Raw genomic sequence first — 26,946 nt, 5'->3', positions numbered from 1 at the left:
GAGAATATTCAAAATTTACTTTTATAACAATTGCTTCGTTATTATCATTCTGTTGTTACTTGCTTGCAATATTGCTACCACTATCATCTTGCCACTATTACTATCGCTACCTTCCCACGCTATTTTACGATCATCACCGTCGCTCACAATTTATGATACTATTATCGCTTCATACAAAGGTAATTTTAATATTTTATAAACAATTATTATCTTATCTAATATGCACCAAATACTAAAAACAAATAAACCTATAATATTTACGTCATTTTCTATTATTCCATGATTTTCAATTTGCTAAAAATAATTGTCTATTTGATTCTCAGTCTATTTTTTTCGGAAGAATTTTTTTTTTTTTACTTTGTAGACATGAATTAATTATTTTCAATATTTATTACATCACAATTTCTTGCTTCAACAGGCGTCAACCGGAGCAGGTTTTTGGAATCGAAGAAAATGAAGTTCGTTCTATGTTTCCATTGACAGACACGACCCCGGATGTTAGTAACGCACCAAAAAGGCAAAATCAGAGTGTAAAATGTATTACAAAGATAGATTGAAATTCAACATAAAACTATTAAATTTCAATTGTCAGTGTACAACAATATTTTGCCTATGTTTCTAACCTAAAGAACTAACATGTAAACACTAATAACTTTAAACCATTATCTTACACACGTGCTTCTGTTCTTTCTTTGTACATGCCAATGCAAGAAATGATTGTTCAGAAACTAACTAAAGAGCTCTGGAAAAGACCACATTATAAACTTGACAAAAATGTCACACTCCAAGAATTCAATATGAGCAGCCCTTCCAATGAGTGTGTTGAAGCTTCTGCCGTAGGATGAGGTTTCGAAGTTAATGTCACAGCGCATGACGACGCGATGCTCGGAGTGAGTTCGAATTTGGTCCAAGCAGTTATTTAACATCTCCAGAAACACTTTTCCTTGTTTAGAAAAATCCATACAAGCTGCTGGACACAGTTCTATTCTCGCAGAATGGTATGGAACATACCCATCCTGACACGTCATGGCGATATCGAATTATGATAAAGCTTTAGAAATAAATTAAATGAAAACATGGCTCTATGCTTCATAGCCTATCTAATACCTGAGGTGAGGATAAAAGAATCACATTCTTGAAGTTTGCCAGTGTCTTCTTCTGCAGTACAAGATAATGAACAATATTATACTTTGGCAACCATAAATTTGAATGTAGCATTTATATCCCTATGCATAATGTTCAAGATAATATGTATTTTGATACCTTTGAAAGATTGTAGATGAAGGTGTTCTCGAGATCATGATCATCTGTGAAAGTTAGTTGATGGATGCATTGCGTGCCCTTGATCTTCTTCAAGAGCCACAATCCCGAATTGAATATAGAGTTCGAGCTATACATATAACCCAAGTGCGGACCAGATATAGAAACATATGTGTATAAGTATCTTAGATATGGCTCCATGATGCTTTCTGAAATTTAAAAAATAAATAAATTACTTTTCCTAGTTTAGATTTTGATGAGATATTACTTATCCTTCATTCCTTCAAAACTGTCTGAAAATACCTGCCAAAGCACTTCTGATAATGAGATTCCCAATAGAATGGCCAACAAAGCTAAGTTTGATATCTTTTAAGTTTCCACTTCTTGAAGCTTTATCCATCTTCCTTTTCAGGAAAGTAATCACTTCCTGAGCAAGCCGTAATCCCATTTCTCTGAAGTCTCCAGATGTTTTCTCTTCGTTTGTCTCTGACATAAGAACCTGTATTTTGGGGTCTATTAAAAGCCATTGGTTCCGAACAAGCCGTAAATCTAAATGGTGTCCCTGTTTGTTTGTGTAGCAAAGGGTGTACTTAGTCAGATGATCCGGTCAAAACAAGGAATTTCATTAGCAATTATAAGCAATAACTGGGGAAAAGGAAAACAAAATAGAAAATAAATCAGGCTAGAGTAAAAAGTAAAAGCAAGGTCATCAGAGCAAACAACATTAGCTGAAATTAAAGGAAGTCGATTTGCGTGTCTCCACATTTCTCTTTGAAGGTGAGATCTAAATTACCTATTACTCATGTATTTAGAAAACTAGGGACAGAGTGATTAATATATACTTGAATTTAAACAAGGTCAACAAACCAATGTTTACCATTGTTTTCAGGTAGTGCTGCTTCAGTTTTCAAACTTTTTTTTGAAAAATGCAGTTTTTTGCCACAAAAAATTGAAGGCCACAAAGTAACAACATATCAAGAAAGAACAGCCAAAAAAGAAGATTAAGGATAAAAAAGCCACTGCAAAAATGTGAGGCATACCTGAAACCCATGAACAAAAACAACTACTCTCAAAATGTGCTCATTTCGTTGTGGGCTATTCCCAGATAACTTGTTTGAGGTTTTAGATCCATTTTCCAGGATATGTCTTGCTTTCTCCACCAAAGGAATGAAGTATGACTTCACACTGGTAGAACGGTACATGTTTTCCAAGTGTTCTACAATAATAATAGGAACACGCAAAGGATCTCCAAATATATACATGTCTTGTAGTGATCGATTATTGATCTGTATGGAAAAGGAGATTACCTATCAAGAGGAAAAGGAAAGCTTATAATTATAAACATTCCATGTACAAACAACTACTTACCCTCATTTGTGCTATACCACGCCTATGAAGTTCAGCTCGCACTATTGCAGTCTGAACAGGCTGAAAAGGAAAAGAGAGATATAACATATTTGAATAAGTCGTTACACATATTCATATGAAGACAATAGAATGATTAACTTCAAACTCAGAAGATAATTTACGAAGTTTACAAATCTAATATAGTATATACAGGATAACTACATCATCAGTGTATCTCCTTGTACTTGACGATCTTCCACGTAGGCTTCGGTACAATGATGTCCCCTCAATTCCATTACTAATGTACTGGTGAGGCATATCAACCTTGGAGTACACCATCCATATTGACCATTCAGTTCTTCGATCATTAGCCCACGAGCTACGGAGAAATTCCAGTATCTTTGTTTTATTTTCCCTTGCGATGATATTAAAAAGGGAGAGAAAAACCATGTCATAGACAAGAAGGAATGCTTTTATACTCATAAAGATATTTAACTAATTGCTTCCTTTCTCTTAATTTACATAACAGTCTTGATATCCCTTCATAATACTGGTAGATGCTAACAAAATGCATGCTTAGAATCAGCTAGAAACCTCTACATCAAGATTGTGCTTCCCTAATTATTTTATGCAAAAACACTCTGGCAGCCTTTTCCAGATAGCATAATAATTATAATGAATGCACAGGTGCTGTAGCATAAATTTATTGAAAACAGGGCTACAATTCCATAAGCACCTTGAGAGTTGCCGAATTCATATAATTATTTGGATGTGTTATTACCCCAAAAAAAATGAGTATGTATACCTGTGGAATTTCAGAAATGTATTCCAGAGATATAAGAGCTGATTCCCAATAGACTGGAAAGAGTGTAACATATCATCCCAAGAAAAAGGTTGAGATGATTCCTCAGTAAGACTACTGATATAATCAGTAGCTTTCTGTTGCAGGTAAGAAGAAAGTATTGCATGAGCAATCAATCTAAAACATCAAGAAGATGGAACAGATAATGAAGCATTCACATTGCCAGAATTAAGGACCTCACTGCTGATTTGTGTCCCATCAGACAGTTGAAGTGAAGCTTCATAGTCAATAATTTTTGCATGCACTGGTGAAATAGAATTGAATGATTTGGTAAGATCAGGTTCAAAAGTAATTTCAGTCAAATCAATAGCTTGGTTAATTCCTTTGCTTATTCTTCTCAGGTCTTCAAGTAGGATATCATGGGCAGCCACCAATGCTTTGATGAGCACAGCCTGATTTGAAAGAATAGGATACAGCAGTAAGCAAATATATATCAAGATAAAATTTGCAAAAAATTCAGAATCTTAGCCAATAAAGCATACTTCAACTTTACAATATCAAATCAAACAACTCTATGAAACAAGAAGCATTGCTTTCAGTTATAAAAGATTTACTATCACAGAGCACACCTTGTTTGATTTAACATAGTCTTCACCATATGTTCCTTCAGAAGCCAAAGAATCACTGGTATGATTAAATTAACATTATTCAAAAAAGAACAGCATGTAACGAAAGTAGAAGAAACAGAATAAGTCGGGGCAATGCAATGATATCTATTTAAACCATAAAAATGTGAATTCTGACAAACCTTGGTACCTTCAGTTGTGGTGTGCGATAACCAGGTTTTAGTAGACTGATATGAACACTGGTATCAACAAGGACAGCATGTAAAGCATCAAAATGGACAGGACAATATGAATGCAATCCCAAAAGAGCTTTAGGAGGAATTCTGTACTCATGTACTGAAGCTGCACAAGTATCCAGCGAACTTTGTAGTTCAGGCCTGCACAATGATGTAAACAGTTTCAGAGTTCACACCATCTAATATTATTAATAATAGTCATTATTAACTCCAGTTCAATCAATATCTTTGCATATAACTTTCACTTATTGAATACACAGAACAGGCAAAAGAGCATCATTTACTAACCCAGTTCCAGGTGTTGGAGTGTGAAAGAGCTCAAACTTCAAGATAACAGCAGAGGGTTTCCCCTGTGGATAAAAACAATCATTATTAAAGATATTTGGGACCTAGAAGAAGAAGGAAAAAAGGTAGAACTACTAGGTGCACACCAAGAAATTAGTAAACCACAACAGATTTGCTTTTTCATATATTATCAGAAAGGAGAGAAGTACAACTGAGAGGAGGATCTAAGCAGAAATGGAAAGAAACTGAAATCCTAAGTGACTCAATAGTGCAAGAAAGCTGAACAATTTCCTTGCATATTAGTAATAGAATTCCCCTTTAAAAATATGATCCTATGAAGATGATTATACCCAGCTGCGAAGGACAAAAAGACACGCTTGAATATATGCCCATTCCTCTATAAGCAAATGATCCTATGACAATATATAAAGCTTATTGCTTTGCCATCAGCTTTTTGAGCAACAGGAAAAAGGTAGGATTATCATACATTAGGATAAATAGTTAAATTTGGCATCAGTTGACCTGCATCTAGGAACACAGCTTTGAATCAGCAAAAACTTTAGAGAGATCACCACAGACAATTAGTCAATTCATCTTTATGTACTGATTTTGACATAATCATAATATAAAAATACATTAAGGCAGCCTTAGATCATGTATGTCTTTGATCTTTAGTAAGATCTTTTCCTTTAAAATAATCTACATGATGTCAAAAGAACAGTAAGTCTAGTCATTTTCAGGGACCTTGTTTCGTTGGTCACACAGGAAATTCAAAATGCCGCATGCTGCTTAAAAGTTGTCTTGGTTTTGATAAGCCAGTTTCTAACATTTTTTGGTACTTAAACTAGATAGTTCATATTTGGTTAAACCAAAAAGGACATCCTCAATTGCCTGCGCTTATTATAGGTTATACAAAAGAGAGAGAATAAAACTGACCTCATAGCCACCGTATGATAGATAGAATGAGATCATAATAGAAAGAAATACATCCTGCCGGGCATATCTAATACGGAATGATGGGGTTGAAAAACTGTTGTCATTATCATCAATCATCCAAACTCTACATAAATTGTCAGCAGCCACTTCAGGAGCTGCAGCTCAAAGAAAAGATTGGTTCAAAGACAGGTAAAACAAGGGATTGCTAAGCATTTCAAGCATGCTAGTAATAATTTCTCATGAATATGTACAGCAGTTCAAAATAATAGGCGAGATCAAAATCAAATCCCAGTCAAGACTAATAATGAGAATACAGAAATATACACAAACGCAGGAATCCCATTCGAAATTTGTTTTGCGCACAGGTAACCTTGTCAGTTGCTGAAAACTTTCAAGGAAATGGTAGACATTGAAAAACTCATTCAAGGCAGAAAAAGAATTACAATTATGAGCAGCTCAAAGTCTGAAACCTTATTTGCTCGCATTGTAAAAATAAAAATAATCAGAGAATAAGCTGAAATGTACATAAACAACAATTTAACACCCGTTTAATATTTGTTTTTCTTCCAAAAGCCTAATTTTAGAATAAACCAAATTGAAATTTATACAATAGGTTTCATTCAAGAATATAAACATTCAGAAGTAAAAAAAACATGTTTGAGTAAACTAAATTAGTTCATTACATCAAAGTATTATTTCACCTTCATACTGAACAACCCGCGCAGGAATCCCGGGATAGGATTCATCACCATCCTCCCATCTCACGGTAACCTTGATCCTGTACCATCTGCACAACAAGAATAAGAATAAAATCAAAAAGTAGAAGTAGTTTCAAAATGCACATAAAATTCCCGAAAAGCTATCAACTTCTTTAGAAATTAAAGCATACCCTTGTTCGAAAAGATCAAGATTATGAAACCTATGAATGTAAACGGCAACTTCATGAACAGCATCGAGCACAGGCATGTGGTGGTTGGGCCTAGCAGGGGCAGGTTGCTCTACATTGAGCAACCTTTTGGTTGACCAATTGGTTTGATTCAGACCCACAAACCATCCAAATCTCCGAAACATATGTAGTGCTAGTAGACACAGTAACACTCAGCGCCCAAATGATCATCCCTTAGCATTTCAATTTCAATGGAAGTTGAGCAAAACCCAAAAGTGCTGAACCAAAAAGGAACCAACTTTCTCACCCCCACCTCACACTTGCTCTTCAGATGGAAAATGCAAAGCTTGAGAAGACAATTGCAGTGAGGCGATTGAGTGGTTGGAGTTAGGAAAAGTTGGGACGAAAATGGAAAAGGGTAATGGAGTTGAGGCGTGGAAACAAGAGTAACAAAGACATAAAAGTTTACGATTAAGGTTAATAATTCAATGTACCTGGTTGGCAGTGGCAAAGCACAAAGGAGGGCCCAAAAGGGGCATCAATTTCGTCAACCCTTTCTTCCAGTGATGCTTTGCTGTTAATGATTCCGTTTTTTTTAATCCCAAAAACGATAAAAAGAAAAAAGGTAACTTTGAAAATGGCACCAGAGCATGTTGTCGTGTCGGTGCAGACACACGGCCATTACTACTTTTCGTTTTGTTCTGCTATTTGATTTGATCGAAATTCACGGCCACTTATTACTCTTCTAATTTCTACCGTTTTACTATTACTCTTACTCTAACTCCACCTTCTTCTGTTCTTGTGCAAAAGGGTTTCTTTCCTTTTGCCATATTGGGTAACATGATAGAATTTTCAAGGTTACTGCTTCATTTTATTATTTTTTAACCTATTATTGTGCATACAAATTTGATGAATGATGGTCCGTTAAATTTAAAACTATATTGTAAATTATAAATTGGATCTATTTTTTTAAAATGTTGAGTTAAATATACTACTGTAAAAAAAATTTATGCTAACCCTACATTAAAATTAAACTATTTTTAAATATCGATATACAGATATCATATTATGCATCTAGATTAATTAAGGTTGAGAAAACGATAAATTAATATTTTAATTCATACATAAAATGTCATTTCTTTTCCTTTTTCTAACATGTATTATTTTATTTAAAAAATATTTAAGACACAGTCGAATACTATTTTTGTATTTCTTTAATTAAAATTTTAAATTATTGTACAATTAAATACTAATTATAATGTTTTAATATAGAAAAAGCATTAAAAATATATTTTGATTATTAAAAATCCTATTAAATAAATATTTTTTTTATAATTTTTAATGTATCCACATTATAATATTTAACAAAATATACTCTTTAATTTCTTAAAGATTGTCCTAAAAATAATAGTTAAATTATATTCATGATTTGTTATTTTGAGAAAGATTATTTCCGACCACTATTTAACTAGAATGAAATATTCTTTTAAATGTTAAATTTTCATATAAAATATATAAATGTAGGTCAAATGACATTCGATTTCAATTTACGTACAACTTCATTTGTTTTAATTCACGTAAAATTCATGTATAAAATATATAAAGGTCAAATAGAACATGATGCATTGGCGTGTAAAATGAAAAATGGAGCATATGCTATAACCTTAATTTTAAAATAAAATTTAGATTATGGAGTATGTAAAACCTTAAATGTATAAGAGTCTCGTAATAATTTGTCACTTATATATTGGATGGGACGATACTCAGCATGAGAAGAAAAAATGAACACTGTCTCAATGTACACAAAACGTCCCTCTGAAGAAATCAAGTCGGTTAAAATGGTCCCAACTTGGATTAGGTTTCTTTTTATTTTTCCCTTATAAGCACACCCCAAATTCTGTGACGAAATCACCGATAAGGTTTGAAAGTTTTCTTTGAAAGGCTACTGATTCCCATTTTTTTTTAATAGGAATCGATTATTATATCATAAATCCAACTTTTTTATTTTTTATTATATATCTTATATTTTTGCTTTATTAATTGATACAAGTTATTAATATACCACACAATATTTTAATGAAAAGATGGAATAATGAACTTAATTAAATAATTTAAAAAATAAAAATTAATAAGTAACTAAAATTAAAGAGATTAAACTCACATGTAAATTAAACCAATAATAGCAAATCGGCAGTTATGCTAACAAGAAAACAGCCATAGAAAATTTCATTAACAAATTTGGTTTGAGACCTTTTTATGTCTTGGTCGAGCCGGCCCAATAAACGACACATGCACATACTCATTTTAGGGTCCCTGAGTTGCACAGGCAATTAAGTCGAATTGCTCACCAGTGCAACATTTGTGTAAGGTAAAATTAATTAAAAATTTAAAATATTTAAAATTATAATATATTTACACTTAAACAAAAATACAATTGCTAATGTAGACACTAGCTTAAATTATCATCGATAATTAGGCATTTGGTTTGAGCATCATTAATTGTAGCACTGCTTTTCATTGTAAAATTCTGAAAAAGGAATAAAAACAAGAGTAAGAGCAACTTAAGCAGCATTTCTTTTATAAAATATTACAAAACATGAATGATAATGCTTTCTGCCATACTTATTATAATACATTAATTGCTAAAATTTTCTTATACTTTTATTTATCATAAAAATTTGTATTAACAAGTTATTACTTCCTTCAGTTAGTCCTTTTTATACGAAACAAAAGGTAGCATTTTTTTAGTCCTTATTATAAATAATAAATAATAAATTCAAGATATATTAATTGCTAATTTTTTTATACCATTCTTTGATTAGTATCATTAAATATACAAATTATTAACTATACCATTTAATAATTATACAAATTATTTTTGATCTGGTAATTTAGTCTTTTATTTTTTATAAAAAGGATCAGAGCAAATAATTCTTTATCTATATAAATAAATATATTTATTCATTTAATACATAAGATGTCAATTAATACTATAGACATTTTTAAAGCAAAGCACAAATTTATAACATATAACTACTTTTTATTAATTTTGATAGATTAAAAATTTGTTTCTTGTTGAACTAAAAGTAATATTGTTTTAAAAAAAGTTGAAGATAGAAAAAAGTTGGTAAGGAAATGGTGCTAAAGATTGCCTCATTAGGTCATACTCTCAAGGGAAGACAACAGGGACAAAAGTACGAATACTAAATAGGATAAATGTTGAAAGGGTTTCTTAATGGTGACAGTACTTGATATGTTAGCTCATAGCAATTTGTATCTAGATTACCTTAATAACATTAAAAAGAAAACACTGAATACCAGTTGTCTCGTTGTGAAACCTTTCTGGATATTTACTGTATGTATGAGGGAAGTTTCATTCTGTAATCGAATGCGTACCAACTACTAAAGAAAGAAGACTTACACTGAGCTTGTAATTCATCAAACTTAGTGCATTCAAGAGGGGTGAAGACTTGGGCACGGTTACAGAATTGCTCTGTTTTCTGAAGCAATTCATCAAAAGGACTTCGTTTCTACAAATTAATGTTAGCGATTGAGATTTAATGTTTACCACTCCTCTTATTAGTATCACAATTATAAATATAAATCGCTTATTCTGAGACATTTTAATGTTAAAATTAAATCAGTCCTCTTTTTTTCTTCAAAATTTAAGACACAGATTCCCTCCATGCATTTCATGTTTAGATATTGTATGTTAGGTTTTTTTTTATTTTGGGATAAAATCAACTAATCAAGAGACCTTATTATCCTATTTATAGAGAGACAAAACACCGAAACATACCTTCTTTATTCCTTACACAGAATAGAGGCTTTTATATTTCTAGACAGAAGAGTCTGCACTATTCCCAGACAATCCAAGCACTCTATGATTTCTATTGGATCTATACACTGACGAGATAAATGGATGCTCGTGGTCATGTACATGTATATAGCAGCGCTAATTCTATTGTTTAATAAATCAATTTCTGAATGATGGCATCTTCTTTTCTTACCTTTTCCTTAATCTTTCCATTTCTTTCCCCTGAATAGTAAATATAGAGACCGTAATTGCTTTAGATTGCTTTCAAAGCTCGTGCACAAAACACAAATGCTAGCGCTCAATCAGTTCCGCCAAATTCCTAATCGCAACCTTTTAAGAGTCCGCGCCATGGGAATACGGTATAGTGCACTCTCTCACACACTCTAGGGTATGTCAATTTGGGCGTGGCTAGAGATATTATTGATTAATTTTATGGACACTTTTTCCAGCTAGTCTCGCACCACAAAGATTAATTGGTAACCACATAAATAATTATTATTTTAATTAATTGTCAAGACAGGTTTGACCGGCTTGTTACGACCAATATATATATATATCAAGCATTAGCATACCGTCATGTTACTTCTATTCATGTATAATATAATTAATATCTCCGTCAAAGCCTCCTTAATTTTTTCTCCTTTATCATCAAAAAATTAGTCTAAAAAAAGTAACACGTGAATTGAGAAGCTAACTTTTCACCATCGAATATGCACAAGTGATGGCGACGGAATTATTTACTTATGTTTTGACTAACAATTAATTTGCCGATTTAGTCAAGAGGTAAAGTGTGTGATTGAGATTAAAAGTAAAGAATTAAAGAGAGTAGCATTGTAATTACCGCGAAATGTTAATAATTAAAAGTGAAGTATAGGGAAGAATATAAAACAGTAGGTAAACATAGGAGGGGAGCGTTAATTGAATTGGAAATGATACACGAACTCAAGTAATCAAAGCAATCCCAATCATTGAGAAACGGATGGGATGAAAATGGAAAATGAATACGGCAGGGTGTGGGTTTGGACTTTATAGGTAGTTAGTTGAAAAGAAGAGAACCAATAAGCAAATTACAGCTTGACGTGGCAGGACATGAAGAAGAAGAAAAAATAACAAATATGGTTGATGGGGGTTCTTATCTTGTCGTAGTCCTAGTTTCGCATAACTGCAAGAAATGGAAGGCTTGAAGGGGAAAAAAAAGCGAGATGCCTCTGACACACGAAAAACCTTCAAATTGCACACAAAAACAGCTAGCTCACGCTATAAGACAACGGTACAACAGAACGGCATAGAAAGTGTGTCACATACGAAGAGAAGAGCTGACGCAGCATTCCGTTGGATATATGCAGGCGATGATGTGCTGATCACAACACACTCACGCCCCTTAGGGGGGGTGTCACGTGAACCATGAATCTGTCATTCTATCCCTACCTCCACCCAGCCTTGCATTATTGCATGCATGCATTGCATTGCATGCATGATGAACATCCATGCCACCAATCACACATTCACATGCCACGTGTGAGTGCGCACGAAGGAGTTGAAAATTTTACATTTCTCAGAAGAAGTGCCACGTGGACATTCCTGAGTTGGGAAGCGAAATGGTTTTGCTGTACGCTACCTACTAAAAAAGATTAATCCCTCATGAAGGCTGAATGAGTTGAGCCCTCATCAATAATAACAACATATACTTTGTGGTATTTTTTTCCTTATTTTCTCATCTCTCTCACTCCACGTCCGTTTCTGTATATATAGCATGAGTTGCTCAACACATCCTCATTCAGTGCCTGCACAAGATTCAGGGGTTGATTTGGAAGAAACCCACCTAAGGTTTCCTCGCAACCCCTAAACCTTGTGCTTTTCCTCTATTTCTAAAGTCCAAGACCAGGACCAAGAGAATCCATGGCTATCGTAGGCAGTCACAATCCTTTGGCTTTCACTTTTGGCATACTAGGTAACACTTAATGCTTTTGTTTCAGTTCAGTTCCTCCAATCTTTCTTTTTCTTTTTTCTTTCTTGTTTCCTATATTCTACTATTCCTTCGTTTATACTATTCCCCAACGTTCTTTAACCAAATGTTCTTCGTTTCTGCTTTCTCTCCTTTTTCTGCATTAATTTGCTTTCTCCTCGTTATTTTTATTAATATTCTTGTCTCTCGCTTCTATTTCACCAACTCCTTTTGACCTTCGTTTCTTTCAAACACTTGTTAAGATTTTTTTCTCTTTTCCTTCTTTTGGCTGTAGTGAACATAGGTTGACCCCACAGCTATAAAGTGTAGTTGAGTTATAGGTTCATCACAAATTCCCTCTAAATCATTGTTGGGAAACTCTTTTTGCTTTTCTTTTCTATTTTAAATATGGAGAATACTGAATTCTATCTACACCCTACATTAACACCCAGCGTTATACGCCCTTTTCTTTAAGTAAAAAGAAAAAGTCTATCACACAATTAATTATAATTTATTATTTTTCGCTTTTTATTTATAAATATTTAAAAATAAACCCTGCAGACTACGTACCAAAATTTACCATAATCCTTAATATAATAATCTATATTCGAATCATGACAACTGAATTAACAGATTCTCCTTTTGATATCTTCAGGTAACATCATTTCCTTCATGGTGTACTTGGCTCCGCTGTAAGTATATAATTTATATAATTTTCCTTAATGAATATTGCTTCCTAATTTTTCTTTAAACAAAATATTAAGTCAATTTAAATTTTACTTTTTGAATATAACACCGGGTCTTTACTTCTCTGAATTGCAGGCCAACTTTTTACCGAATATACAAAAAGAAATCCACTGAAGGTTTTCAATCACTGCCATATTTGGTGGCATTATTCAGTTCTATGCTTTGGTTATACTATGCATTGCTCAAAATTCAAGAAGCTGTTCTCCTTATCACAATTAACTCATTTGGATGTGTCATAGAGATCATCTACATTGTCACGTACATAGTCTATGCGCACAAGGATGCCAGGGTATATATGTGTCCCAATCCTATTCTATAGATTTTAACTTGTACCACATCATCAAAGCTATATATGAATAATTAACAAGATCTCACCAAATGATTAAAATTGAACATAGATATATTTTTGTTACGCCAAAGTTGATGACCCAAGTTTTAATTAATTACAGAAATTAACCATTAAACTATTTGCGGTGATGAATGTGGGCTCCTTCTTCTTGATCCTCTTCGTCACGCATTTTGCTATAAATGGTTCCTTCCGTGTCAAAGTCCTTGGATGGATTTGTGTCTCCGTTTCAGTGAGTGTCTTTGCAGCACCTCTAAGCATTGTGGTGAGTACAAATTTCATTCGAGTGCTTTTAATTATAATTAATATTTCAATTAAAATTTTTCTTGAATTAATTCCTTAATTCTATATCTATGTATCGATTCCAAGTGTCACTGTATAATTAATTAGTTTTTGGTCTGCAGGCACAAGTGATTAGAACAAAGAGTGTACAGTTTATGCCCTTCAATTTGTCATTTTTCCTCACGTTGAGTGCCATAATGTGGTTTGCATATGGTCTCTTTCTCAAGGACATATGCATTGCTGTAAGTATATATTAAGAGTTAGTTTAACATAAAAGCAACTTTATTATTAATCAAGTAATCAGCTATATTTGATTAACGCATATTTTGCAGCTGCCGAATGTGGTGGGTTTTCTTCTGGGGCTACTTCAGATGCTTCTATATGCCGTTTACAGGAATAGCGGTATTAAAAAGCAACAGGTTGTTACAGAGGAGAAAGAGCAAGCATTGGAGTCAGTGATAAACATCGTTGTTGTGAACCCGTTGGGATCTTGTGAAGTGTTCCCAATCCCAGTAGATGCGAATGGTGTTGGTGACGTGAATCAACAGTTACAGGGAAAGAAAGGAATAGAAGATGCAAAAGAACAGGAAAAAAGCGTGGAAGCCAACGAATGCAAAGTGTGACATGTAACAGTTTCTTAATTTCGTGACGGCCATCAGGACCAGCTTTTCCTATATGTTTGTTGCTGCCTACGTTTGCCAGTGATTCTATCATCGTTATGTGTGACTTTACAAACAATTCATTGCGTTCATCAAGCCCTATCATCATGTGTTCAAACCTTAGTTAATTAATATGCATTACTTTACTTCCTTTATCTATGGCTAATTCCTATAAACTCAAAACAGGCTCACTGATCTCTCCCTTTTCACCAATTTTCTAACAAAATATTTCCAAGCATTACAGCGCTTACTCTAAAGAGCTAATGGAGAATGAATTACATATATCGATGATAATGAGAAGGAAAAACAAACACAACAATTACCATAAAAATGAATAAAGAAAATCATGGCTTAAGCATAATTTTGATCTTCCCATTTTAGTGATTTTTTTAGTCTCTCCAAACAATTCTTTTATTTTAGTTTTTATATTTCAAAAAATTATTATTTTCAGTCTTCTAGATAACATGGCCCAACTAAACATTTAACTAAAAGTTGATATTAGACAGTATTTTAATGGATCAAATTAGCAATAAAAATTATAAACAGAAACTTATAAAAAAAATAGAAATCATAACAAAATACAAAATTCACAAAAATGTGAAAAAAAAAAGTATTTAAGCCACCAAAATCACCAGATGCTTTATATCAACGGATAACTTGATTGATTAACTAAGATGCATGCAGGGTTTTAACAGAACTTTTGTTAAACTTAGTGGCATAATTTTCCAACAAATTAGAAAGAAAATCAGCAATAACTATTACTTCAACTATTAAATCGTTGAAGGAACTACCCAATGTATGTAATTAAACACTAACACAAGAAATAAATTGACATGTATAGTTAGACAAAACGACTTGGGCCCAGAAATTCGGGTTAGTTTCATCAACGATTTTCGAACTTCAAAATTCATCATCTCCGAGGGTTGGCGTTATGCGCGAAAGAATGGCGCAAACATTTTTGTCGTTGCTAACGCTTATTTATTATTGTAGCAATGTACTTTGCCAGCCGTTAACGGCCGCCGTTAACCCCCAAAATGTGGATGGGCCAAGAACATGATAAAGGTGTGTCGACCTATAATATTGCCTGCCTTTTTTATTTATTTATTTATTAATATCAATTCCTGGTCAATCAAATACCACGATTTCATGTAACCAAAAACAAAATATACAGGGATCCACATTTTGTGACAAGTTTATGATCATAAACGTTGATATGATGCTAGCATTTTCTTCAAATCAAAATGAAAAGAAAAAAAAAGTTTATCATATATATATATATATATATATCAATTAATTAATTATACAAACGTCACTTTTTATTAAATTTATAACATTATTGAAAATTTATTAAATTAATATTTAATTAAGTCATATATTCATCCTAAGTTTCAGAATCATCAGTGTCAGAAGCTCTAAGCTAATTGAGGCTTTTGTTATTTTATTATTACAAATTTAAAGAAGCCAAATTCAACCTCAGTACTCTTAACAGCATCTGCTATTTTATTACTCATTCCTTAGTTTTTTTCTGTTATGAGAATATTCACATTCTCTGATCAATTTAATTATTTCTTTCAATTAATTGTAATAATGTAAAAACTGCAACTAAGTCCCTGAAAAGAAAAGAAATAATTTAATTATTTCTTTCAATTAATGTATGTTGACATGCAATCCTTTTTAAAATGTCAATGCCAACAGGGACTATGTATCTTACCTTACATCCCTGATCTCTTTGGAGGAATTGCTGCAACCCTTTATGAATATAATGCTATTATATATGAATGTGCCACCCACTAATTAAGGTATACATCCCACTTTCCACGTAGCAAAACCATTCTCAACGAAACAGCTTTTGCTTTCGTTGAGTTTGATGTATGAGTATATCATGAGTTGAGCAAACATCAATTGAACATAAATTTACAGAAGAGGATGCTATGATCAATGAAAGTAAGTTGACCAGGATATAAACTATCGGATTACACTACTATTTCTTAGTCGCATACATTAAAATTCTTAAAGCATTGATTAACATTTTTCTAATAATTTACTTTTTATCCATTCATTTCAGTCATTCTTATATACAACGTATCTTTCTGACTGATCTGCAACCCACCACCCATCTTTCATCGATACCTTTCTATAATAATCGTAGCAAATGAAGCCAATGCAATCATTCACCGTTTCTAATTCCAATTGGAAAAAGCTTATTTTCCAATCCCCTTTCATTGAATGACTGATCAAAGAAAATAAATTAATTTTTAGAGAAAAATATGTTTGACACCCGTCAAATGAGTGGAGGGATGAGAAAGATAAAAAGAAAAAGAAACACGTGATATGTGATGTGATAAAATAAAAAGAAAGATAAAAAGGACCTTTTTATATAAATAATATTATTTTAAAAATTATTTCTTAAAATAAAGTTAATTAAAAATTATTTCCTTATTTTGAAACTTTTTATTTGCCATGTCAATAGGTGTATCCGAGTTACGAACGACACTATTTTTTTTTTAAAACAGTATCGCACGTGTCATGATACACATCCATGATATGTGATAAAATAAAAATAAAGATAAAAAGGACCTCTTTATATAAATAATATTATTTTAAAAATTATTTTTTAAAATAAAGTTAATTAAAAACTATTTCCTTGTTTGAAACTTTTTGTTTACCATGTCAATAGGTGTATCAGAGTTACGAACGATATTTTTTTTTTAATCTTTTAAAACAGTATCGCACTTGTCAGAATAATACACATCCATGTAATAACATGTGTAAAGTGTAGAATGAGTATTTCTTCTTTTTGGACGATATCGCCAACTTTAGAGCTATACTATTATCTATGTAATGTATCAGGTGTGATATTATATGAGATATTGACACATGGGATTCATTTAAAAATATAATTTAATAAATATTTAAATTTATAAATTTAAAAAATACATAAGATTTAAATTTAAAAATATTTAAAATTATGATTTTTAAAAAATTAAAATTATGAATTTAAAAATTATTTAAGATTATAAATTTTAAAAAATATTTAAAATTATGAATATAAAAAATAGTTAAGATTATCTTTAGAATAATTAATACTAAAATTAAAATAAATATCTTACAATTTCTAATAATAATTTAAAAATTTATAATTTTAATGAGTCAGATAATTATAAATTTAATTTTTATTTTTATGCATGTTATGTTAACTAAACTTATTTTATTGTAATTGTTTTACTAAAAATTAATTCTATAATTTATTATTCTTCATTTTATTTTGAAATTCATAATCTTATTTTTAAAATATTTAATTTTATAACTCAATCAATTATAATTTTAATTTATATTTTTATAAAAAATATATCAATTAAACTTACCACAACTTTTTTTTACTAATCATTAGTACTACAATCAAAATTAAATTCTTACAATTTCTAATTTTATTTTTTAAAATTTATAATCTTAAAAAATTTTAAATCTAAAACTTTAAGTATATTTTAAATTTAAATAATTTTTAAATTATTTTAAAATATTTTTAAATAAATGTCACATATCAACATCTCACATAATATCGCACCTGACACATAGATAACAATATCGTCTAAAGTTGACAGTAATATTATCGTCCAAAAAAGGAGATACTCATTCTACACTTGACACTTGTCATCACATAAGTGGAAATTGTTATAATACGTGTTTTAAAAAAAATAGTATTGTTCTTGGAACTCTAATATACCTAGAAATAGTTTTTAATTAGCTTTATGTTGGAAAATAGTTTTTAAAATAATATTATTTATATAAAAAAGCTGATAAAAAGAAGTTAAGAATAAAAAAAATAGATATAAAAAATAAGTATAAAAATATAATAGTTATTTGTTAATACTCATCCATATATTTTTCATAAAAAATAATGATACTTTAATTTAACTTGATATAAAAACTTAAACATGTCATAGGATTATTAAAAAAATAAAATTGCATAACTACGTTTATTCGGGGAGACACGATCACTACACCACCATCCTATTTAAATTTATCTTTTGTTTGTTGAAAAAGCAAATTTATACCACTCAACGTTTTTAAACAAAGTCCAAATAACCGACACTGAAGTTATTTAAAGGACAACTGTGCATATCCAAATCCAGAATTTGTTTTCTTTTATTATTAAGATAAAGATATGAAACAAAATTATTTATAATGTATATTTTTAGTTTGTATAAGATATTAAGAATGATGTTCGGTAAAAAGTCGAGAAAATGTTGTCTCTCAAATCATCTAGACAGCTAATAACTTTATTACATATTTTATCTATTCTTCAATCTTTAACTAGAGTTGTAGTTAGTTAATTTTCACGTTATTACACTAGAAAAGAGATGTGAGACCAATTATGTTTTAAATTAGAGAATCGTTTAGAATTGTTCTAAAATCTTGCACTATTTAATGTGTTGTGTTTAAAAGAGCGATTAAACAATCACTTTCAAATGTTAAGATTGGAAAGCGGTACATGGAACTGTTCTCATAAAATAGATGTTACTTAGAGGGCGGCTTATATAACCGCTCTCTAAAGTATGAATGTAAACGGTAAATCTGAAATTTGAAATTTATTTTTTTGAGTTTTCTGTTATAAACTAAAATTAATTTATTGTTACGTTTAAATTTTAATTTACAGACCTGATATTCAAAATTTTTTCATTTTTATCACAAGTTAAAATTGAATCTTGAGTCTATGTGTTGCATTGATCAAACAGTCCACATCTAAATGAACCAAACACAAGTAAGTAGAGAAAAAAAGAACAAATTAGTAGAATAATTTACCGTTAATAGAGAGCAAAAGAAAAAAAGAACGAATAGATGATTCACCGTTAATAAAGAGAAAAAGAAAATGGAGAAAACTGTGAAAAAAGTACCTACAATGTGATAAACCAATTTGTTAGCAGAGAGAAAACAAAGACAACCTACGGTGAAAGAGACTAAAGACACCAATTTTGTTAACACAAAAGATGAAAATAATTTACAGAGATAAAAGAGACAAATTTTATTAACAAAACGAAGAGATTCATGAGTTGAGCATACTTCATTTATAAAAGTTAAAAACTTTGGAGAGCCATTTTCTGTTAGCCGCTCTCCAAGAGTGACTTTAAATAATGGTTATTTATTAACTGCGGATATTTATTAACTGCTTTTTAATGTGTGACTTTAGAAAGTAATTAATAGATAACTGCTCTTAGAAGTATAAATTTGAGAGTATACTTTAGAAAGTGGTTAATAGAAAACCGCTCTTAAAAGTATAGATCTGAGAGAGCGGTTTAATGCTAGCTAATAGCTCTCTAAATATATTATTACAAAATGGTTCAATGCTAACTACTCTCTTAATGTATTGTTACAAAACGATTTCGATTAACCGCTGTCGAAGCTAGTACTCCAAAAGCTCGTTTTTGGGATAATGCATGTTTTTATCTAACCATTTCTAAATAGAATAGCACCTAACTATTCTTCTCATATTCAGGTTCACGTGTTTTTATCTAACCATTTCTAAGATAGAATAGCACCTAACTATTCTTCTCATATTTAGATTGGCATTTTATGCATTTCATTACCTCATTTTAAGACTAGACTTACACTTAATTCACTTCTTAATTCTCAAAATAACCATCAACATAAATCATTACCTAATTCTTATATCAAGCTTACACATTTTGTCTCCTAATTTTTAGATTTGACTTATATATATCCCTTCTTTTCATTCCCAAACTAATTTTATAGTTAATCTTATATTTCAAATATTTTATTAGTAAAATTTATGAATAGAGGACTGATATGAATGGAAGTGGATGAAAAATTAAAGTTGTTTATATTGTCAAAGTAGAAAGAGAAATGTTGATAAATTGTGTAATGTGAAATGTTGAATGATGATAAAATATGTGTCATGTCAAAATGTTGAGAAAATGAATGTTATGAGAAATGTTGAGATTGTGTATAGATAGTTACAAAAATTCAGAGTTTGGAAGATGATTTGAAAAATCTTGGAGAAATGAGAGTAGTGAATGTTTTAGTAAGTGAATGCACATGATTTAATGAAAGTAAAAGCATCACAGGTCACACACTCATTTCCTGACTAGACTCCTGACTGGATCAGCACACGTTGTATTCATGTTACTGCGGCTAACCAGCAACTATTTATACTTATGGAAGATCTCAAGGGATCTCAGGGGTAATGAATATTGAATTGTGATATGTGTGATTGTAATAAGTGAGTCATAACAGATTGATTGATATGATTATAATATAAATATTGTAATACATCAACGAGTGTAATTGTAATGCATTGTTTAATATGATTATGACACACGTATTATGACATATTACTCGATGTAAGGTTATCTGAAATGATATGAGTCTAATGCATGTTTGAAAATACTAATTATATGATTGTTATCATGTTTGATCTACTATAAAATTTGTGAATATAATATATGAGTTAGTAATATATTACCTTAATGCATATTGTATTATATGATATTTCTGTGTTATATGATTTATTTATAAAATAAATGATTTAGTGGAGCAGAGGATACTTACGCTTACTAATTATTTTTAGGAGACAAAATCGAAGAGGATTAAAAGAAGGATGGTATGTTCTAGGATCATATTTCAATGATGTTGTGAGGAAAGACTACTCTATAGGATTTGGATTAATTGAAGTTTGTAATATTTCATTAAGTTTCCATTTTAAATTAACAAGGTTATGTAATTATTTTAATGCTAAATCTAGAATTTATAACACTTAAATTTTGTTGTAACAATTGATTTGAAGTGTTTGTAATATTAATAGTTAATTATTTTAATTTTAGTTTATATTCAAATTTTAGATAGAAATTTACTTTATAAGAAGCATTGTTGTTTATGCTTTTAGTCTACAAGTATATATAATATGAAGTAAGTAAATTGTTAATATCAAAATCCTAGTTTTTGCTCTATTGATGAATTAAAATTTTCACAACTATTTCATTTTAAAGACTTTGAATATCTTTGAGTTTTCATGAATTTAATAATAGGAATACAAGTTTTACTCTTTTTCAATTCTTTAAGCTATAAATATAATAAGAAAATCATTTAATTTTCATTCTTTATTATAAATTATTATTTATATTGGATAAGAATTAAGGATTATACACTCTCCTTACTCATAAATGGAAGCTCAATGTTGATAAGGCTATTTCCCTGCGCTAACTGGAGCTGCTGCTTGTGGTGGCTTAATCAGGAATGTTCAAGGTCAATTCATCTTTGGTTTCTGTAGAAAACTTGATCCTTGCACTATTGTGGTTGCTGAACATTGGAGTATCATGTTGGATCTAGATCTTATTGCTCAAAAAGTTATTTACATTATTTGGATAGAGAGTGATTCAAAAGAAACTTTGTCTCTTATCTTTAGTTTTCAGAGTTATACTCACCCTTTATATGATTTGATTACTAAAATTAAGAATGCTGTTAAACTCATTCAATTTGTTGGATTTAGTCATTGTTATAGATAAATCAACTAATATGTTGACTATTTAGCTAAACTAGATCTAAATAACTCTTGCATTGATTTAGCTCCTTCTTCCTTATCCCCTTTATATACCTTGACTCTTTGGATATTTAGACTCCTAAGATAGGTTCCTAACTTTTATCAATTGTTTAAACTTTTAGTCCTTTAACTAGAAAAAAAAAATTGTTTCTCATATTTTTAGTAAATTTTTTGTTTTAATTCTTTTAAATTATTTTTTTTGTTTTAATTTGTTTTTTTATGAATTTTTCTTATTAGTCTCTAGTTTGATTCATTGAGATGCTATATCAATTTTTATTTGATCACATCAATATTAAGAGACTAAAAAAATTCACTTAAAAGAATTAAAATAAAAAAATTCAATAAAATATAAAAATAAAAACATAATTAAGCCTCAGATTGAACGTGCGATGTTTAATGCAATTCAGGTTTATCAAGTCAATTCTCATGTTTCTTCGTACCTAAATTACTTTTATAATGTGCAATGAAATTCACACTAATGGGGGAAAGATATTTGTATTTTTTGTGCTTGCTTTTCCAATGGGATATAAACCTACCGCGTAAAATTCAAACACGTAACTAGTGACTCTGTTCACACTTCATTTTTTAAATACTATTTGTCATTTTTACTTGTTACCCATTCATTCAACTTTATGTTTACTTTTGAAATGGCTAGCAGAGCATCGTGGATCGGTTTCTTCTGTTAATTAATTTTCTAACCAATTAATCCATAGACTTATTCAATAATTAAATTTATAACTTGTTTCTAAAATTATTTAAAATTTTCAATTAAATTATTGTATTCAATAAAATCTTAACAAAAAGATTTAATCATTTTAAAAAAAAAATGTAAACACTAAATAACAAACATTCAAAATATATAAACTATTCAACATCTATAAAAGAATTTATCAAAATTGCCATTATGATTAGAGTGATAAGATTAAATACAAGAAAAAGGGACAGAAAATAATTTTCATCCCACAATTATATGCATAGCTGGTCAAACCTAACCATTTGTTTGAAAGGTAGTGAAACAAGGAATATTTGTTGACCTTTTCTTTTGAAGATTATATTTAACATAAGTTATAATATTATATATGATTATTTTAATACATACATACATACATATATATATATATATATATATATATATATATAATCGTAAAAAGATATCTCAAATATTAAAAAAATAAAACACCTTCAAATATCCTCTTCTGGCATACACAAAATATATATGTTTAATGACAATATATATGTTCCAAGGACAATATCTGTCTTACTACTTGCATCCTAAATACACACATATAGCTGGAATTTCCTATGCCTTTCACTTTTAATCTCAAACCTGAGCATATGGGTACCATTGAATTCAAAGTTTTAAGAACAAATAAATGGAATTTGACTCTTTACCAGTTATCTAAAAAATTAGGATAATACTTTTTTTAAAAAATTTTGATTTGAAATGCTTTTTAATGTGATAGTGAAATCATGTTGCTAAATATTTGTTAAATCAAAAGATAAGAGAAGAATGACAACAAGATAGACAGGATCGATAAAAATAAAAAAATAAAAAAATTCAAGAGTTTATAAATTTAAATGCTACATGAAATAATATTTCAAAAAGAGTTACAAAATGTTATAAATTATTAAAATAAGTTTCTCTATCAAACATATCTAATTTAATCAAGCAAGCTTTTAAACTAATCAAACAAGCCACAAGCTAACTTAATTATTTGCCTTATTAATTACAAACTTGTAGTTGATTCACCCGATTACTTTCTATAATTTACTCATCAATCTTAAAAATATCATTTCTTCAATTATACTTTTTTTTTCTTAATTATTTAACAATGACAATATATTTTTATATTATTCTTTTAATAATATTTTATAATTTTATCTCAATTTAAAAATGTGTATATGTAATACAAAAAAATTGTCAATATATGTTTTTATTTATTGTTTTAGGCATTTTGGACTGTGAAATGGAAAAAAAGAAAAAGAAAAAAAAACGGTAACTAGTATGATAAAAAAGAGAGTAAAGCTTCATATATTGATATAACCTGGAGACAACCCTAAGACAATGAAGTAAATAAGAATTAAATGAGAGGATCAAATTATAACACTGGGATTAATCAAAGCATAGTGTAGGAGCTCCTGGTCTTGTTCAAACAAGGCCATCTGTTGTTGATCAAGAGTGACAAAGGCTTCAATCCCACCATCCTTGGTATCCATCAGAGCAATGGTATTACTAACATATTTATTCACACTTGACATCCACACAGCTTCACCCCACCCAAAATTAACCTTAAGAAGTGGAAAATTACACCAACTTGAACACTTAAAAACCATAACACACTCTCTCTCCCTCAATACTTCACCCCTTTCCTTCATACTCTCCATCACAACCCCAAATGCACCTTCTTCTTTGAATTTTTCTGCCTTTGTTTTCATAAACTCATTCATATTGTCCCTCATCCTACTCACCATCACATGCAACTCCATGTCACTACCTTTCTCCACCGTCACCGCGAAAGCCCATATAAAGTTCCCCACTGCGGTGTCGGGAACAGGTGGCTCCATGCGAGGACGGAGGTTCACAGCTTGAAACAAAATCGAATGCTTAAATGACGTCGTTTTGGAGCGAGATGCCAACAAAGCACATTTCCAAATTAGCGCCAAAACTACCTCCACCCTGGAAGGGTCAAACCTCGTTTTCACTTTGCTCTTTAGTTCTTTAACCTTGGAAGCCTCGAAAACCAACCTTTTTGTTGTGAAATTCACCGTAGAGACCGTGTTTACAGAAGCTGACATGCCAGGAATATCTCTCGGAGGAAAGAGAGTAGCACCGATGCTGAGGTCGGGGACCACTAGTGCGGTGGCTCCATTGCACACGGCGGTCCAACTCTTGAGGAGTACCATCAAAGATGCCATGTCAGCAAGCTTGTGAGAGAGGGATAGGGTAACAGCGGTGCCGCCACAAGCGAACGAGGTGAAACGGACGAGGAGCAAGGAACCGTTTGAGGTTGCCATCGTTTCATTGTCGGTGGTGGGGAGGAAACATTGGAGGGCGTCGAAATCTGGAGATGTAAGGATGTCGGAGAGAGGGATATTGGTTCGAGTTTCAATGAAGAAAGCGCCTTCGTCGTTGCAGTGGATGGCAGAGTCTTGAAGGCGACCTGCGAGAGGGTAGAAGAGGGTCAACACTTGGGAGAGAGAGTTTTGAAGGAGTTGAGATTTTGTGGAGAAGTGGGTGGTGGGGTCGTGTGAGTAGAAGAAGGTGATGTTGCCATGAATGTTTGGTGAAAGTTGGTCTAGTAAATTGAGTTTGAAGGTTTTGAGTTGCGGTGGTGTGGCCGTGGAGGGTTTGATGCATTTTCTCCCTGTCACCTCAAATTTTATCTCCCTACTCATTCTGCTTCTTCCTTTCCTAATATTTTTGCATTTCCTTTGGCAATAAGGGTAGCTTTTATATATCAAAGGACAATGATGGTTTCACCTTTGGTCTTTGAAAATGTTTTGAGGACAAAATTACTTTAAGATATATCATATAACAACCATTAATTAAAACTAAAAATATCATCACAAATAATATTATTTGTTAGTCGATAAGAATACATAAAATTTTATACAACAGATAAATAAATAAATAATAACAATAAATTAATTTTGTTACTTTGATTAAATTACTAATTAAATACTAACCCAAAGTTGCTTATTTAATTTAACAAATATTATAAATAAATTAAAATTATAACATATCAAATTTATTTTAGACACATGTTTATTATATATAAATTAATAAAATATATAATGTTATACGAATTACTTAAAACTAAAATTATTTTTAAATATATTTTTAAAAAAATTATAAGGACACATAAAATATTTTAAATACAAATAAGCAACTTGTATTTTAATTTATTTACTTATAAGATTTTTAAAATATATGACTAAATATAAATAAAATCTTTACTAAGTATTTTAAACAAAATACTAACGTGAACTTGGTTGCATGAAATATGTGCCGTAAAAATTGTGTTCAATTATGTTGTTTTTATAGACATTTTTTGGATAAAAAAAGTGCACCTACGTGTTACTCCCTCTAGTCCTTTTTATAAGAAACAAAATGGAACATTTTTTTAATTTTCATTATAAGAAACAAATAATAGATTTAAAATATATTAATTGTTAAATTTTTTTTATATCTTTCTTTTATTAGTATCATTAAATATTTAAATTACTAACTACATCATTTAATATCATAAGTATTTTTAAAATAAAATTTATATTTATGAAAAACATAACAGAATTAATTACTTTTTTTTTTAGTAATTTAATCTTTTGTTTCTTATAAAAAGGATCGAAGGGAATATTATACAAAAGGTAAAATTTGAAAGAGAAGGAGTATCTTCTACAGTTAGCTATACTAATATTATTCTAATAGTGAGATTCTTATTTTTTTTTAAATAATATCTTCTCAATAATATGTGATACTTTTGTTGAATTATTACGATCTATTTTAAAATTTAGATAAGTTATAATAGGATTAATTTAGCAAAGGTTGACAGTTATTATTGAATAGAGAGTCAAAAAATTTTATTTAGAGCGTGTCTAGATAATTTGGTATTTAAATACTTATTTAATAAATTATTTTTAAATTAATGATTTATGTTTTAAATTTAACAATAAAATTTATTGAAATAAGTTAAAAATTACTTGTGAAATTCATAAGTTATTTTTTTATAAAATTTTCAAAAAAAACAAATTGACATTTTGAGTGTTTATATATATGATAAAATAGAACATTACACACAAAAAGAAATTCACATAAAGGAATTGCTTAAATTTTGTCAAAATTATAGGTGTTTGTCATATTACATGAGGAATATTAAGAATATATTTTTCTAACACGTTTTAACTTATTTATTAAACATTTTAAAATTATAAAAAAGAAACATTAGATTAAAAATAAAAAAAGTGTAATTCACACAATTTTTATAATTTTTAATAAATTTTAATGAATAATTAAAAGGGTGTTAAATAGTCTATTTCTATCATATTTGTTCTTTCTATATATTTTATACCTCTAAGTTACTTCTCCCTATAAGATAATGATTCCAAAAAAATTTTAATTTGCGCTCGTAGAAGGGATTGGGCACCAGTGGTCCAGGGATCAGTGATATCTATTGATAAAATTACATCATCGTATCTTATAGCTATTAATATTAAGGC

The 26,946-nt window shown here is 30.2% G+C and overlaps 3 protein-coding genes across 3 annotated transcripts; 1 reads left to right on the top strand and 2 right to left on the bottom strand.

Moving 5' to 3' along the window:
- Positions 1–555: 555 nt before the first annotated feature.
- LOC113865142 (protein FAM135B-like) lies at positions 556–6,910 on the bottom strand. The gene is made up of 15 exons (XM_027499524.1): positions 6,382–6,910; positions 6,194–6,279; positions 5,493–5,647; positions 4,560–4,621; positions 4,218–4,412; positions 4,039–4,093; positions 3,646–3,861; positions 3,413–3,546; positions 2,830–3,022; positions 2,629–2,688; positions 2,301–2,546; positions 1,564–1,822; positions 1,264–1,469; positions 1,108–1,158; positions 556–1,016 (listed from the first exon to the last, which is right to left on the bottom strand). The coding sequence occupies exons 1-15, from the start codon at positions 6,561–6,563 to the stop codon at positions 729–731; spliced, it is 2,388 nt and encodes a 795-aa protein (XP_027355325.1). The 5' UTR covers positions 6,564–6,910; the 3' UTR covers positions 556–728.
- A 5,184-nt stretch (positions 6,911–12,094) lies between these two features.
- On the top strand, positions 12,095–14,138 carry LOC113865148 (bidirectional sugar transporter N3-like). The gene is made up of 6 exons (XM_027499535.1): positions 12,095–12,146; positions 12,796–12,832; positions 12,963–13,176; positions 13,337–13,498; positions 13,638–13,757; positions 13,848–14,138. Exons 1-6 carry the CDS (start codon positions 12,095–12,097, stop codon positions 14,136–14,138), a joined length of 876 nt encoding a protein of 291 aa, XP_027355336.1.
- A 9,685-nt stretch (positions 14,139–23,823) lies between these two features.
- On the bottom strand, positions 23,824–25,125 carry LOC113852015 (BAHD acyltransferase BIA1-like). The gene has a single exon (XM_027482276.1). It carries the CDS (start codon positions 25,123–25,125, stop codon positions 23,824–23,826), a length of 1,302 nt encoding a protein of 433 aa, XP_027338077.1.
- Between the last annotated feature and the right edge of the window lie 1,821 nt (positions 25,126–26,946).

The sequence above is a fragment of the Abrus precatorius genome, unplaced genomic scaffold, assembly GCF_003935025.1.
Source record: "Abrus precatorius isolate BTA unplaced genomic scaffold, Abrus_2018 Scaffold10, whole genome shotgun sequence".
Lineage (NCBI taxonomy): Eukaryota > Viridiplantae > Streptophyta > Magnoliopsida > Fabales > Fabaceae > Abrus > Abrus precatorius.
Note: the sequence above shows the minus strand (reverse complement) of the source record. Positions and strands in the feature narration are given on the sequence as shown.